This window comes from Rana temporaria, chromosome 5 (genome assembly GCF_905171775.1).
Source record: "Rana temporaria chromosome 5, aRanTem1.1, whole genome shotgun sequence".
In the NCBI taxonomy this organism is placed as follows: Eukaryota; Metazoa; Chordata; class Amphibia; order Anura; family Ranidae; genus Rana; species Rana temporaria.
Window position 1 is genome coordinate 415,353,732 of NC_053493.1, and position 16,368 is coordinate 415,370,099.

The 16,368-nt window shown below is 42.4% G+C and overlaps 1 protein-coding gene across 1 annotated transcript; it reads right to left on the bottom strand.

Moving 5' to 3' along the window:
* Positions 1-11,493: 11,493 nt before the first annotated feature.
* Positions 11,494-13,739, bottom strand: LOC120941616 (E3 ubiquitin/ISG15 ligase TRIM25-like). The gene has a single exon (XM_040355147.1). The coding sequence runs from the start codon at positions 13,474-13,476 to the stop codon at positions 11,890-11,892; it is 1,587 nt and encodes a 528-aa protein (XP_040211081.1). The 5' UTR covers positions 13,477-13,739; the 3' UTR covers positions 11,494-11,889.
* Between the last annotated feature and the right edge of the window lie 2,629 nt (positions 13,740-16,368).

Here is a 16,368-nt window from a genome sequence, read left to right on the forward strand (position 1 = left end):
GATGCCTATATAAATGTGATGCAAGGCGCTCTTCCATCATTACAGCGACAACAGGCGACGAGGCAACATCGGAAGAGGGGAGAAGAACAGAAGAGAAGATGACGTCACAGAAGACCGCGCCGGCTGCCTGTTTGAAATCGAGCTAACACACAAACATAGCAGGCAGCCAGCGCTGAAGAAGAAGGCACCGGAGAGCTGGAGAAGAACCGGGGTTCGCCGAGTCAACAGCGGAAGAGGGGAGAAGATGGAAGAAGCCCCCCGGAGTCCGGAGAAGCCCCCCCCCCCGGAGAGCGGAAGAAGAAACCCCCCCCCGGAGAGCGGAGAAGACCCCCGGAGAGTGGAAGAAGAAGCCCCCCCTGGTAATTGAGCTAATAACGAAGACAGGGGGGGCCTCCGGAGCAGAATAATAAATTATTTTAAAAAGCCTTGTGTTGTGTGTTTATTAACTTTTACTTTTTGCCTACAGGTGAATGGATAGGGGTACGATGTACCCCATATCCATTCACTTAGGGTGGGGGGCCGGTATCTGGGGGCCCCCTTATTAAAGGGGACTCCCAGATTCCGATAAGCCTCCGCCCGCAGACCCCGACAACCAATGGCAAGGGTTGTCGGGAAGAGGTCCTGTCCTCATCAACATGGGGACAGGGTGCTCTGGGGTGGGGGGGCCCGCAGTGCGCCCCCCTGCCCCAGAGCACCCAACCCCCCCATGTTGAGGGCATGCGGCCTGGCACAGCTCAGGAGGGGGGGGGCGCTCGCTCGTCCCCACTCCCTTCCTGGCTGGCCGGGTAGCGTGCTTTGGATACGGGTCTGGTATGGATTGTAGGGGGACCCCCTACGTCAATTTTCCGGCGGAGGGGGGTCTCCTTACAACCCATAACAGACCTACGGGCCTGGTATGCTCCTGGGGGGGAACCCATGCCGGTTTGGAATTTACAAATTGCCGTGGAGTTCTCCCTCGGGAATGCATACCAAATGCCGTCGCTTGAATGGGCCTTTACAAGGTGTGACTAACTTTACACCATGTAAAAGCAGCCCTAGTTTTACACCAGGCAAACTAACACTTACGGCGAAAAAACTAGGCACAAAAGCTTTGAGGATCGCCCTAAGTGCTAATTTGCATACTAACAGAGGCATTTCGACTCGAAATGCCCCCAGTGGCGGATGCGGTACTGCATCCTAAGATCCGGCAGTGTAAGTCCCTTACAGATGTCGGATCTTCTGCCTAACTTAGGAAAACTGCTTCTGAGGATCAGTTCCAAAGTTAGAACCAGAGATACGACGGCTTACGCCGGAGTATCTCTTCTGTGGATTTGGCCCAATATTTACTAATTTTTTTATAATGTGGAACATGATGTTTCACCGAGTAAATAGATACCTAACATCACGCTTTAAAATTGCGCACACTCATGGAATGGCGCCAAAGTTCAGTATTTAAAAATCTCCCTAGAATTATGCTTCTTACATTCTTACAGGTTACCAGTTTAGAGTTACAGAGGAGGTCTAGTGCTAGAATTATTGCTCTCACTCTAATGTTTGTGGCGATACCTCACATGTGCACGAGCAGACGGGGCGCTTTAACCACTTCCAGCCCAAGGACGTCATATGATGTCCTGGACTCTCAGGGGGGATATCTGAATGATGGGGGCAGCTACAGGCATCATTCAGATATCCATCTGTTCAGCCAGTGATTCTGTGCACCATAAAAACAATCATAGCGACAGTTCCACCGATTGATCGTTCTTATAGGCGAAGGGACGTCCCCCCCTCCCGCCGCCATCCGGTGCTATTCCGGGCTCTCCCGTGCCATCGTGGACCCGGAGAAATGATCTGCCAGCGCCGGATGGGAGGCATAGAGATGACTGGTGACCAGATGGTCACCAGTCATCTCTATGATTGTCAGCGGCCAGGGCGCGATGTTATGACGTCACGCCCGGGTACCCCGGAATGTAAACAAAGCTGCAATCACGGCTGAAAGCATGAGATCGGTGATTTTTTTCCCCGATCTAATGCTTTCCAGCCTGGAGAACAGATGTGAGGGTCTTATTGACCCCGCCTCTCTCCATAAAGAGGACCTGTCACAAATCATTCCTATTACAAGGGATGTTTACATTCCTTGTAATAGGAATAAAAGTGATAAAAAAAAATGTAAAAAAAATGTGTAAAAATAAAATAAATTAAGTAAAAAAAAAAAAAAATTAAATGCCCCTGTCCCCGATAGCTCACGCTCAGAAGTGAACACACACACAAGTCCCGCCCACAGATGTAAACACTGTTCAAACCACACATGTGAGGTATCCCCGCGTGCGTTAGAGCGCCAGTAACAATTCTAGTACTAGACCTCCTCTGTAACTCTAAACTGGTAACCTGCAACAACAAAAAAAAGCAACGCCTATGGAGATTTTTAAGTACTGAAGTTTGGTGCCATTCCATGAGTGTGCGCAATTTTAAAGCGTGACATGTTAGGTATCCATTTATTCGGTGTAACATAATCTTTCACATTATACAAAAAAAATTGGGCTAACTTTACTGTTTTGTTATTTTTTAATTCATGAAACCGTTTTTTTTTCCCCAAAAAAAGGCATTTGAAAAATGATTGCGCAAATACAGTGCAAGATAAAAAGTTGCAATGCTTGCCATTTTATTCCCTAGGGTGTCTTCTAAAAAAACACACACATTTATATATAGTGTTTGGGGTTCTGAGTAATTTTATGGCAAAAAAATGATGATTTTTGCATGTAGGAGAGTGCCAAAATAGGCCCGGTATGTAAGTGGTCAATCTCATGCTTTCCAGGGTAGAGGAGATATATGAGGTCTCATTGACCCCAGATGTCTCCATAAAGAGGACCTGTCATGTCTTATTTCTATAACAAGAGGTGTTTATATTTCTTGTAATAGGAGTAAAAGTGATCAAAAAATAAATAATTTAAGGGATAGTGTAAAAAAATAAAAATAAATACAATTAAAAAAAAATAAAAATAAATAACATTGCTCTCTGCTTTCCAGATAAAAAAAACTGCCAATGTTCAGATTTGCCCGTGCCGGAAGTGAAGTCATGATGTCATTTCCAGCCTCCCATGGTCATAGAGATGGCCGGGGACCATCCAGTCCATGGCCAGCTCTACAGTAATCTGGCTAGTGTGGCTTTTACATTTTCATTACAGGCTTCAATGGGGCTTTGGTGGGGCTCCGGTGAAGCTTCAGTGAGGCTTTGCGGGGCTTCGATGTGGCTTTGGTGAAGCTTTGGTGAGGCTTCAATGAAGTTTCAGTGGGGCTTCAGTGGGGCTTCAAGCAAGCTTTGCCATAGACTTCTATGGAGGCTTTGAAGACCCTTTAAAGCACCACTGGAGCTACATGGGGTATCATTTTTGAAGTGAAGCCAAAGCAAAGAAAAAGTAAGGTGTAAACAGGACTGTAAACAAACCATTTTATTTAGTGACAGGAGCTTTGACTTGCGTTAAGAGAGCTTTGACAAAGCCTGTCCGAAGCCTTGTTGAAGCCGAAGCAAGTGTAAATGAGCCCAAACTTGAAGTAAACACGTACACTTGACACACACATGGTAGCTCTGGGTAAGTGACCCACTAGGTAGAGAAGGAAGGATGAGGATCACAAACCCTTACAGATTGCAAAATTCAGCAAAGGCAGCTTTTGTGTATTTCTCCTAATGCCTTGTACACACGATCGGAATTTCCGATGGAAACAGTCAGACGGACTTCTTCCATCGGATATTCCGACCATGTGTATGTCCCAACGGAGAATTCCATCAGAGTTTAGATAGAGAACATGTTCTCTTTTAATCCGATGGAATTCCGATGTGCTTTTGGCCGGCATTAGAGATTCAATCCATATCAGATCTCAATTCCAATCTGCAGATTCTACATCTAACATCTAGAATTTACTGAAGGCCTCAAGAGAGCTGGACAAGTCATATTACTTCAGTACAGTAAAAACCTTAGTATGGACTTATCTCACACCTACTGTCCACTCTAGTTTTGAAAGGAGTTAAAGTGGTTGTAAACCCCTCCAAAAAACCTGCAAGACAAAGGCATAATGAGCTAGTCGGCATGGCATACTAGCTCATTATGAAATACTCACCTTAGATCGAAGCCCCCGCAGTGGTCCAGGCACACTCCTCTGCCCCGGTGACATGTCTCCCAGAGTTGTTTCCGGGTATCGCGGGCTGCTGCGCTGTGATTGGCCGGAGCCGCAATGACGTCACTCCCACACATGCACAGGGGAGCTGCCAGTAACGGCACATCAGATGAAGCAGCGGCATGATCGAGCCATTGCTTTAGTCCGCATGTGCCAATGACGCCAGCACATGCTGATACAGGGGATATCTCCTGAACCGTGCAGGTTTAGGAGATATCCGGGGTAGCTACAGATAAGACTTATTATGGACTTACCTGTAGTAAAAAGTGGTTTGTAAGGGTTAACAACCACTTTAACCAAAAAGGTGTCCTGGAACTGGAAAGGCTGCAGAGAAGGAGATCCAAATGAATAAGGAGGACAACTATGAGAAACTATTGCAAATTAGACCATTGAAGCCAAACTCAATGCAGATATAAAAGACACAAATGAATGCGGCTGTATAATCATACATTTATTTTTTTACTGCAAGCAATGTAAGTACCTGAATGTGATTTGGTATCAACTCCTTGGAGTCCCTGTACAGCAGGGCTGGAAAGTAAGAGGAAGAAGCAACACGAGGAGGAGACACATTTACAGTGAACAGAGTCATTATACGAGGTGTGTCCAGAAAGTAATGTATTTTGTTGAGAAATTCTACACTTGAACATTGTCTCCTTCGAGGTTTGCACCTTGTGAGTGTACACAACGATCCCAGCGAATTTTCCATTCTTCATATCGTCCCTGGAAGTCTTCACGTGGGACGTCGCTCAGAGCCGTAGTAGTAACTCTTTGGACGTTATCCACACTACCAAAATGGCGTCCTTTTACGTGTTGACTTGGTATTTCCCGTTTCCTCTGCAATCATTCCGATAGTGAGCCGTCGGTCAGAAACAGAACAGAACGCGGATGCAGTGAGGTCTGTTCTCAACCGCGATCAACAGATCACTATCAGAATGATTGCAGAGGAAACGGGAATTACCAAGTCACTTGTTCATGAAATTGTGACTCAGGATTTGAACATCGGAAAGGACGCCATTTTGGTAGTGTGGATAACGCCCAAAGGGCCACTACACCGGCTCTGAGCGCCATCCCACTAGAAGACTGTGTTCAGTTGTAACATTTTTCAGTTAGGCGATAAATGCAGTAAATTACTGGCAGGGAAACTCAAGGAAAAGAGCAGGTCGATATATGTTCCGCAGATTAAAGGGAAAGAGGGACAGCTTATAAAAAAACCTAGAGAGATAGCCCAAACATTTGGGGAATTTTACTCGGGGTTATATAATTTACCATCAGAAGCAGATACAAAGTTGGAGACGGAGGAGTATCTTTCCGCGGCAGGATTAACTAGAGTGCCATCACCGGTTCGGAAGAAATTAGAGAGTCCTATAACTACTGAAGAGGTAGAGGAAAACTTAAAGAAAGTCAAAGTAGGGAAATCTCCAGGTCCTGATGGATTTTCGGTAAGTTATTATAGGGAATTTTCCAGAATACTAAACGAGCAGATGACAAAATTCTTTAATGCAGTGGGGGGAACGGCGGTTTTTCCCCCAGAGGCACTGTTGGCCCACATTACGGTGATCCCTAAAGAGGGGAAGGATCCGGCAGAGTGTAGTAGTTATAGGCCTATATCACTGTTAAACGCTGATCTAAAACTCTTCTCTAAAATAATAGCGTCTAGACTGCAACCATTGATAGCACAGTTAGTGGACATGGACCAGGTGGGATTTGTGCCAGGGAGGGAAGCAAAAGACAATACGATTAAAATCCTTAATCTGGTGCATTATGTTGGAAAGAAAAAAATTCCCTGTGTATTTTTGAACACTGACGCAGAAAAAGCGTTTGACAGAGTGAGTTGGCGTTTTTTGGAGCAAGTGCTGAGACAAGTGGGCCTGGGTGAACGGATGGTCAGATGGATCATGAGTATGTACACAAGCCCACGTGCCTCAGTAAGGGTTAATGGAGTAATATCACCCCCTTTTGGAATTACGAACGGAACAAGACAGGGATGCCCCCTATCGCCCCTGTTGTTCGCTCTTACATTAGAGCCCCTGTTAAATAGAATTCGACAAAATGTGAATATCCAGGGAATTCAGATGGGAGATCAGGTACATAAAGTAGCTGCATATGCGGACGACCTGCTCTTTTCAGTGACCAACCCTCATGTATCACTCCCCAACCTGGTAAGAGAAAATAAATAAAACAAAATCTGAGGCAATGAAGGTGGCGATCCCAGAACCTATGGGCGACATAATAAAACAGAATTTTAAGTTTAAATGGGGGAAGGTATTAAAATATTTAGGTACATATATATCATCAGAGATCAAAAATATATATGCATTGAATTTTCCCCCACTGTACAATGCAATACGAATTTTGTTAGATACATGGAGAAATGGAATGCACTCGTGGTTCGGGAGAGGAAGTATAGTTAAAATGTGTATTTTGCCAAAGGTTTTGTATTTATTTCAGGCACTGCCAATCTCTATACCAATGACCTTTCTTAGACAGGTGAATACCCTGTTTATGAAATTTATTTGGGCAGGGAAAAAAGCCAGAATTAAAAGAGATCTGCTGAGAATGCCTAAAAGTGTAGGAGGGATGGCAGTCCCAAATATAATAAAATATTATAGAGCAACACATTTGACCAGGTTGGTAGACTGGTGTAGACATGGGGAGTGTAAACGTTGGGTAAGTATAGAGCAGTACATAAGTCAGATACCTTTATGTAGAGCACCTTGGTGCTATGCGGCTCTCCCTAGACAACTTAAGAGACACCCTATAATAGGCCCCACACTGTTAATCTCAGCAAAAGTATGTGGAGATAAGAAATATACACCAAGTAAATCACCACTGTTACCCATAATTGGTAATCCTAATTTTATCCCAGGGATGGAGAAGGATATAGTTGAAAAGTTTAAAGGAAAGAACCTCCGACAGGTCTCGGATTTTTTAAAGCCAAATGACTGGCCATCGATCGGAGATCTGACGGAGGCTGGAGGTTTATTTGAACTCTCAACGTGGCAGGCGCTTCAAGTAAGTCATTTTGTAAGATCTCTGGGCTCGGTAACTGAATTTCAAAGGCAGCTGACAACAATGGAAATTTATTGTAATGGGGTGGAACCAATATCAAGAGTATTATCTAAAATGTATGGGTTTTTGAACATGCCACCGGAAGAATTTGTGATGCCGGGAATGCGGAAATGGGAGAAGGACTTGGGGAGAACCTTCACCCCAAGTCAGCATAAACAAATAATATACCTAGCATTCAACTCTTCGGTATGTTCAAAGATACAAGAAGCTAACTACAAACTCCTTATACAATGGTATTACACCCCAGAAAGATTACATCAATTTGATGAAGAAGCAGATGAAAGGTGCTGGAGGTGTGGTAGAGAGCAAGGAACTCTGATCCATATTTTCTGGTCCTGCCAAAAAATCAGACAGTACTGGGAGGAGGTGAGAAGAATTTTACAAAAATTTGAGGAAGAGTTGATCCCAGATGATCCTGCCTTTTTTCTGCTACATAGCTCACAGATACCGGTGCAGAAGTACAGGAGGTCGGTAGTGCCCCATATGGTTAATGCAGCAAGGGTAGGAATAACGTTGAGGTGGAGGGACTCGTGCCCCCCCTCTATTGCAGGTTGGCTTAAAAGGATTCAAGAGGTTGGTGCAATGGAAGATTTGGTGCATTCAGCGCAGAATAGGAGGACACAGTATGAAGAAACATGGTCAGGATGGAACGTATTTATAAGATCGGAGGAAGGGAAGAAGTTATTAGAGTAAAGGCAGGGGTGAAGAGAAGGAATTTGAAAGAATCAATCCTACGTCTCGTGAGAGGAGAGAGGGGGGGAGGGGGGGGTTTCTATAGGGTTTTTTTTTTTTTTTTTGGGGGGGGGGGGGAGGAGGTTGGTTGTTTGGGGGTATTAAATAAGAGTGGTAATAGGAATGATGACTGTTAAAGAAAAAAAACTGAAGGAGAATGTATTGAAGTTGTAATTACATCTTGTCAGTTGTAGTATTTGTGATTATTTGTTGGAAAAAAAAACATAAATAAAAGATAAGTAAAAAAAAAAAAAAAAAAACATTTTTCAGTAAAATAATTTTTAAAGCATCATTCTCATTATTTTCTGGACACACCTCATATGTTCCATTATTGTAATATAAACTAAGCATTATTTTATACAATGCAGTATGGACAAACCCTTCATTGTTTATCTAGTAGCAGTTAGTCACATTCAGCTGGACTTGTTCTGTAATGTTGAAGACATTTTGTAGATTCTCTAAGCCACTTCTTTAGTTTTAATGAGTGTCAGAAAGATCCCCCAACATGTACTCAGGTAACACCAACACCTCCATCCAATCACCATTAGATGTGATGAGACAGATGTTGATTATCCAGCATGGGGGGGTGTGAAAGGTGTGGAACCCCCCCTGTTCTAGTTACATCATCCCATTGAGACACCAAGGATGGGACGATGTAACTAGAAGAGACGGCTCACACCATACTATAGCATTTCTATCCACACAGGTATTTATTTATTTATTTATTAAAATGCTTATAAAACACAGCGCAGTCTTACACACGTGCCTCGATGCGCTGGCGGGATAAAAACAGAACAGAAAAGGGGCAAAAACTACATCGACCAAACAAGTGACAATAAAACAATAACAATCAGCGAATAAAAAATATAAAACATACAAAGCTAAATATATAACATTTTTGAGCTATCAGAATACTTAAAAAATTTAAGTCACACCGAAAGGCTGGATATATAGCCATGTTTTTAACAATCTCCTAAACTTTAGGAGATCATTTTCCAGTCTTATATGAAGGGGCAAGGAGTTCCAGAACTGAGCTCCTTGAACTTCCAGGGTCCTCCCACCACATTTGTTTTTAGCAAATTTGGGGATGTTCAACAAAGCCAAATTCTCAGACCGCAGCGATCTAGTAGGCACATGTCTGATGAATTTTTCTCTGAGATAGCCCGGTCCAAAACCATGGATGGCCTTATGCACAAGACACCCCGCCTTAAACTGAGCCCGTTGTGCCACGGGCAGCCAGTGTAAGGCTTGTAGGGATGGAGTGATGTGATCGTACCGGCCCACGCCCGTGAGTAACCTGGCAGCCGCATTCTGCACCAGCATTGGCACCTTCATCCAGTCACCATGGAATGTGAAGATGTTGATTGTCCAAGAACAGGGTGGGAGATGTAAAAGTCATTGATAGACATGTGCAATTCGTTTAGTTTCTAATTCGTTTTTTAACGAATATTCGGAAATTCGTTAATTCAGAATTTTCGTATTAACACATTTTTTATTTCCGAATTTTCAGAGTTCCGAAAATTTCTAATTTTCGAATTTTTTTTATTTCCGAATTTTCGTATTTCCAAATTTCGGATGTTCGGAAATACGAAATGTTTTCGTTTTTTTTTAATTTTCACATTTTTTTATTTTAGAAATTCAGAATTTTTCGAAATTTCGATTTTTTCATTTTTTTTAATTTTCAAATTTTTTAATTTGAGAAATTCCGAATTTTCAAATTTGGAATTTTTCTATTTTCGAAATTTCGAATATTTCATTTTTTATGTTTCGAATTTTCGAATATTCAAATTTTCGAATATTCGAATTTCCAAATTTCAAATTTTCTAATTTTTTACTTTTCGTATTAATCGTATTTCCGAATTTTTTAATTTCCGAAATTTTAGAAATTCAGATTTATGGAAATTTGGATTTCAAATTTCCGAAATTCCGTATTTAGAATTTTTGAATAAAAAAATCGAAAATTCGAAAAAATTAAAAAATCTGAAAATTCGAAAAATAAAAAATTCGAAATTTCGAAAATTGAAAAATTAGAAAATTAGAAAATGATAAAAACCTGAATTTAAGAAATTCGAAAATTAAAAAATTCGAAATTTCGAAATTGTAACATTCCAAAAACTAGTTCTAAAATCTAAAATTTCAAAAATTTGAAATTTCTGAATTTTTAGAACTTCCGAAATTTCCGAATTTTTTTTTTTCACCTCATTTGTTTTTTTCGGAAATTTCGTTTTTTCCGTTTTATGCGTTTTTTGCTCTTTCGGAAATCCGAAAATTCGGAATTTCGAATTTTCGAATTTCCTGAATTTCCCGAAATTACGAATAAAACGGGAAGCCTGCATAGGGGTTAGTTCCTCCACCATGTCCACCAACAACAACCTAAATGTGACTCTTCCAATTAAAGCTGAATTCAGAGAACACATAAAAAAAAAACATTTAAAGGATAACTAAACGCTCGTCAATTTTTTATTGGGGTCTCACCTTCTCTATTGGTCCTTTTTACCATTATCATTGAAAGTAAAATACATTACCCAAATTTTGTGTTGTCCCCAGAAAAGTAATAGAAGGGGAATCTTCCAATGGGCACACTCGTTCTGGTGACCTGAGGGGTCCCCAAGAAATTCCCATGATTTACAGGGATTTCCTCTCACTTCCTGTTTGGCTATGGGACAGGAAGTGAGGTAAAATCTCCACAATGGGACACAGATGGCGACAAAAAAAATCTGACGGGGGTTATAACCCTCCCTTTATCTGTCCAACATTTAAAAAAAAATGCCTATAGTCCTATTTTAATGCAATTATGTATTAATTAAAAAGCTTTTTTTTCGTCCACATAGAACTGTTGTATATATCTGAATTTGTCCTGATATCACTTCCTGTAATCACCTACACAGCAGCATGGGGGGGGGGGGGAGGGGCAGCACTCTGAGCCAATTAGAGCTTTACAGCTTTGTACACTTCTGTCTGACAGCAACAATAATCTACAATGAAGATACCAACAAACGTCACTTATTTCCTTCATTTTGATCTGTTACATATACACGTGAAAGAATATTGTTCTAGTTATTCAATAAGTGTATAAATCACCTGTGGATCCTGCCAGAAATCCAGTGCTGTCCTGTGCACTCTGCAGTCTGATATTAACCGCTTCCAGTCCGGGCCAATTCTGACATTCCTCTCTATATGTAAAAATCAGTGTTGCTTTGCCAGAAAACTGCTTAGAGCCGCCAAACATTCTCTATTGTTTTAAGCAGAGGCCCTAGAGAATAAAATGTTGGGTGTTGCAATTTTTATATTTGCACAGCATTTTTTTAAAATGCAAATTAAAATAAAAAAAGTAATACATTTTAAAACACACACAATTTAAAAAAAAATATATTACCCATAAGGTAAAATATAAAAGATGATGTTATGCTGAGTGAATAGATACCCAACATGTCACGCTTTAAAACTGCGTACGCTCGTGGTAAGACGCCAAAAAACTACAGTACCTAAAAATCTACAGTGTACAATACCATGAGTGTCACCCCAGGACATGAAGTGTGTTACTGGCAGGATCTCTAGGTAAAAATAAAAAAGAATAAAAAAAATCTGAAAAAAGAAAACTAATGCAGTCAGCACATTTAATGAATAGTGTATATTAAATATTCAGAAAATTTTGAATAATCATTCAAATCATAATCAATGATAATATCTCCTAATCTTATCATAACCACTGACACTTAATGAACCCCTGAAAACCCCAAATCTTATTATTGTCACTATAAGAGAATAAATCACACTTCCCTGTGCTGAGATTTCTCAATGCTGTGATTGGTTGTGTTGGGAACCTTTAGATTTATGACATCTGGAATATGAATCTACTGCATTATTCTGTTGGTTAAAAATCATCAGATTCATATTTCTGTGATGTCAGCAGATTTGGGCAGATTTTCTGTTATATTATTATTTCTCACGTCGCCCCTCACCCCCAGATATTGTTATAGAACCTTTTCCTACATATAACCCAACATGGAGGGGCTCAGTGAAGGTGGTGGTGAAGGTGTGGAGGTGTCTGATCGGGTCACACAGATCATAAAAGGACAGCTGCCCGGCCTCATAATCCACATAGATCCTGACTCTGTTACTGGAGAGATTGGGAGATATGCTGATCTGTTTATTGTCATGTATTAGAGAACACTCACCTCTAGACCTGCGGAAACCCCAGGACTTGTTATTATCTCCAATCAGTGACTGGTCTCCCCTCCTCTCTATACTGGGATAACACATCCCAACTCTGCAATCTCCTGACTCTCTGACATCCACTTCCCAGTAATGTCGCCCCGCCCCCGAGGAGAATCTCTGACTGCTTAATACCTGGGCCCACCACTGAAATCTCTCCGGTGTTTCTGGGCGATTCTGATTTATATCTGACCTGGATACAGTTTTCATGTCATCTGATATCTGTAGATTATTATGAGCTGTGTTCACATCCAGTAATATGTCTGAAGCTTCCTGCATATTGAAGAATACATTTACCTCTTTTATCATATCAGATAACCCTGTGTGTAATGTGTGTGAGATTCCAGACACATCCAGATCCCCTCCATCATGGAGGAGTCTATCATGTCTCTCTCTGTCCTCATTATCTCCCTCCTCAGTATCACACAAGTCCCCTGTGTCTGATTCCTGTAGGACAGTCAGGGGGTCAGTCATGTTACACAGCTCCTCAATGTCCTCCATCTTCCTGGACAGATCCTCCTTCTTTATTTCCAGCTGATGGATCAGATCAGACAATGAGATCCGCTCTTCCTGGCTGGAGATGTTCCTCCGCACTCTCTTCTCCAGGTCCTCCAGATGTCTCCTGAGCTCTATGAACAGGGCAGTGACTCTCTCTGATTTTTCTTGTACTTTTCTCCTGCGATCCTGCAGACTCTGGACTCTTTTCTCCGTCTCCTCTCTCTCTGTCATCAGTTTCTGCAGAACATTTCTCAGTTCCTGTTTTTTATTCTCAGAGGCCTCATCCAGAGTCTCCACCTTGTGTCCCCGGTGTTCTCCATCCAGCCTGCAGGACACACAGATACAGGCAGAGTCCTCAGTGCAGTAATATTTAAGAAGTTCTCTATGGATGGAGCATTTTCTGTTCTCCATGGAAGTGGTGGGATCAGTTAGGACATGTTCTGGTGCCTTGCTGTGGACTCTCAGGTGATTATAACACAGAGAAGCTTCACACAGCAGACAGGATCTAACAGCAGGTACAGGAGAGTGATAGCAATAAGTACAGAAGATTCCAGTCTTCCCTTCTTCCAGCTGAGTAGATCGGAAAGTCTCCACTATGTTACGTAGTGTTATGTTCCTGTGCAGTACAGGCCGATCCCGGAACTCTTCTCTGCACTGAGGACAGGAATAACCTCCAGTCCCCTCCTGTGTATCCAACACACGATCAATACAGACCCGGCAGAAGTTGTGACCACATCTCAGGTTTACAGGATCTGTATATGTGGTCAGACAGATGGAACAGTCCAGCTCCTGTCTCAGATCAGCAGACGCCATCGCTGACAGCAGAAGAGAGAAATGAAACTAAAAAGTCTCCGACAAGGAAAATCTAAAGGGCGTCTCACATTCCTCGGCACAGGGAGGGGCTGAGCTGGTCTTGCAGCTTTTATCTTGAGGAAGTTTGTGGAGAAATAAATGTTTATATTGAAGGTATATGTCCTACATGTTGATACACATTGTACTGATTTGGAGCTTTAAATGACTTCTGCAGACGAGGCACAAAACTAAGTTATATAATGCAGTGTGATAGATATTTGCATGTTGATGCTTTTTGTGTTTAGGAGAAAATTAAAACTCATATATTATATAGATCCATTACACAGTTATATACAGTATATGACAAAAGTAAGTACACCCCTAACATTTCTGTAAATCTTTTCTTGTATCTTTTCATGTGACAACACTGAAGAAATGACACTTTGCTACAATGTTGTGTAGTGAGTGTACAGCTTGTATAACAGTGTAAATTTGCTGTCCCCTCAAAATAACTCAACACACAGCCATTAATGTCTAAACCGCTGGCAACAAAAGTGAGTACACCCCCTAAGTGAAAATGTCCAAATTGGGCCCAAAGTGTCAATATTTTGTGTGGCCACCATTATTTTCCAGCACTGCCGTAACCCTCTTGGGCATGGAGGTCACCAGAGCTTCACAGGTTGTCACTGGAGTCCTCTTCCCCTCCTCCATGATGACATCACAGAGCTGGTGGATGTTAGAGACCTTGCGCTCCTCCACCTTCCCTTTGAAGAGCCCCACAGATGATCAATAGGGTTTAGGTCTGGAGACATGCTTGGCCAGTCCATTACCTTTATCCCGCATACACACGATCGGAAATTCCGACAAGAAAACCGTGGATTTTTTTCTGACGGAATGTTGGCTCAGACTTGTGTTGCATACACACGGTCACACAAATCTTGTCGAAAATTCCAACCGCCAAGAAACGCGGTGACGTACAACGAGCCGAGATCAATGAAGTTCAATAGGCAGTTCGGCTCTTCTGCTTGATTCTGAGCATGTGTGTTTTTTGTGCGTCGGAATTGCATAAAGACGAGCGGATTTTCCGATAGAAACTTCTTCCGTTGGAAAAATAGAGAACCTGCTCTCAATCTTTTGTTGGCAGAAATTCCGACAGAAAAAGTCTGATGGAGCCTACACACGGTCGGAATTTCCGACAAAAAGCTCACATCTGACTTTTCTTGTCGGGATTTCCGATCGTGTGTACGCGGCATTACCCTCAGCTTCAGTGATCATCTTGGAGGAGTGTTTGGGGTCGTTATCATGTTGGAATACTGCCCTGCGGCCCAGTCTCCGGAGGGAGGGGATCATTCTCTGCTTCAATATGTCACAGTACATGTTGGCATTCATGGTTCCCTCAATGATCTGTAGCTCCCCACAGGGCCGTCTTTAATAATGACTGGACCCTGGTCAAACATTTTCTTGGGCCCCGTCTTCCATGCAATTTCACTCTCCGCATGCTTTGAGACATACAATAAATAGATTCAAAATCAGTTTACTGAATCAGATCAGGCAGTGATTGCAATTGGTTGCCAGAGGTTACAGTGTATCATCATTACCACTCACTGACCGGCTGCTAGAGGCTACAGCACACATTATGTCTCACTGTTTATTTTTTAGAGGTTACAGCACAGGACTTCTGCTTGTTGATTGGTTGCTAGAGGTTACTGTACATTATTACTGCTCACTGACTGGTTGCTAGAGGTTACTGCACATCCTTACCACTGACTGATTGGTTGTTAGAGGTTACTGCACATTATTACTGCTCACTGATTGGTTCCTAGAGGTTACTGCATGTCCTTACCGCACAATGATTGGTTCCTAGAGGTTACTGCATATCCTTACCGCTCAATGATTGGTTGCAAGAGGTTAGTGCACAGCATTACTGCTCACTGATTGGTTGCTAAAGGTTACAGCACATCATCTCCTCACTGCCTGCACACCATGGACTGGGGAGGTGAGGGGACCCATCAATAGACAGAAAACTCCTAGGACTCCTGGCATCAGTGGCAATGGGGGAGGGGGGGGCTGGAAGTGGTGGGGGGATGGGATTAGTTAGGAGGCAGTACACTGAGGAAAATTCTGAATCATGTAGAGCAAAGCTGGAAATCTTTGGCAAGTATATAGTGGGGGATTCTACCAATGTGAGGGGGATTTACACTGACCACCAATGTGAGGGGGGATTTACACTGACCACCAATGTGAGGGGGATTTACACTGACCACCAATGTGAGGGGGAATATACACTGACCACCAATGTGAGGGGGGATTTTCACTGACCACCAATGTGAGGGGGAATATACACTGACCACCAATGTGAGGGGGATTTACACTGACCACCATGTAATGGGGTATTTTACGCCACTCACCAATAGAAAGGAGGGATTTCTACACTGACACCAATGTAATAAGAGCATTTACACCAACCACCAGTGTAAGGGGGAATATACAATGACCTCCATGTAAGGGGGAATTTACACTGACGGCTATTGTCAAGGAGATTTGTACTGACCACCAATGTAAGGTGACACTTCTACACCGACCACCAATGTTAGGGGGGGAGTTACACTGACTACCAATGTGAGGGGGGATTTACACTGACCACCAATGTAAAGGGAGATTTACACTGACCACCAATGTAAGGGCAATTCTGCACTTACCACCAATGTAAAGGGAAATGTACACTGATGACCAATGAAATGAAGAATTTACACTGACAATCAATGTAATGGGGGATTTTACCGCAACAGCCAATAAAGGGGGATTTCTACACTGGCCACCAATGTTAGGGGGGATTTACACTGACCACCAATGTAAAGGGAGATGTACACTGACCACCAGTGTAAGGGCATTTCTGCACTTACCACCAATGTA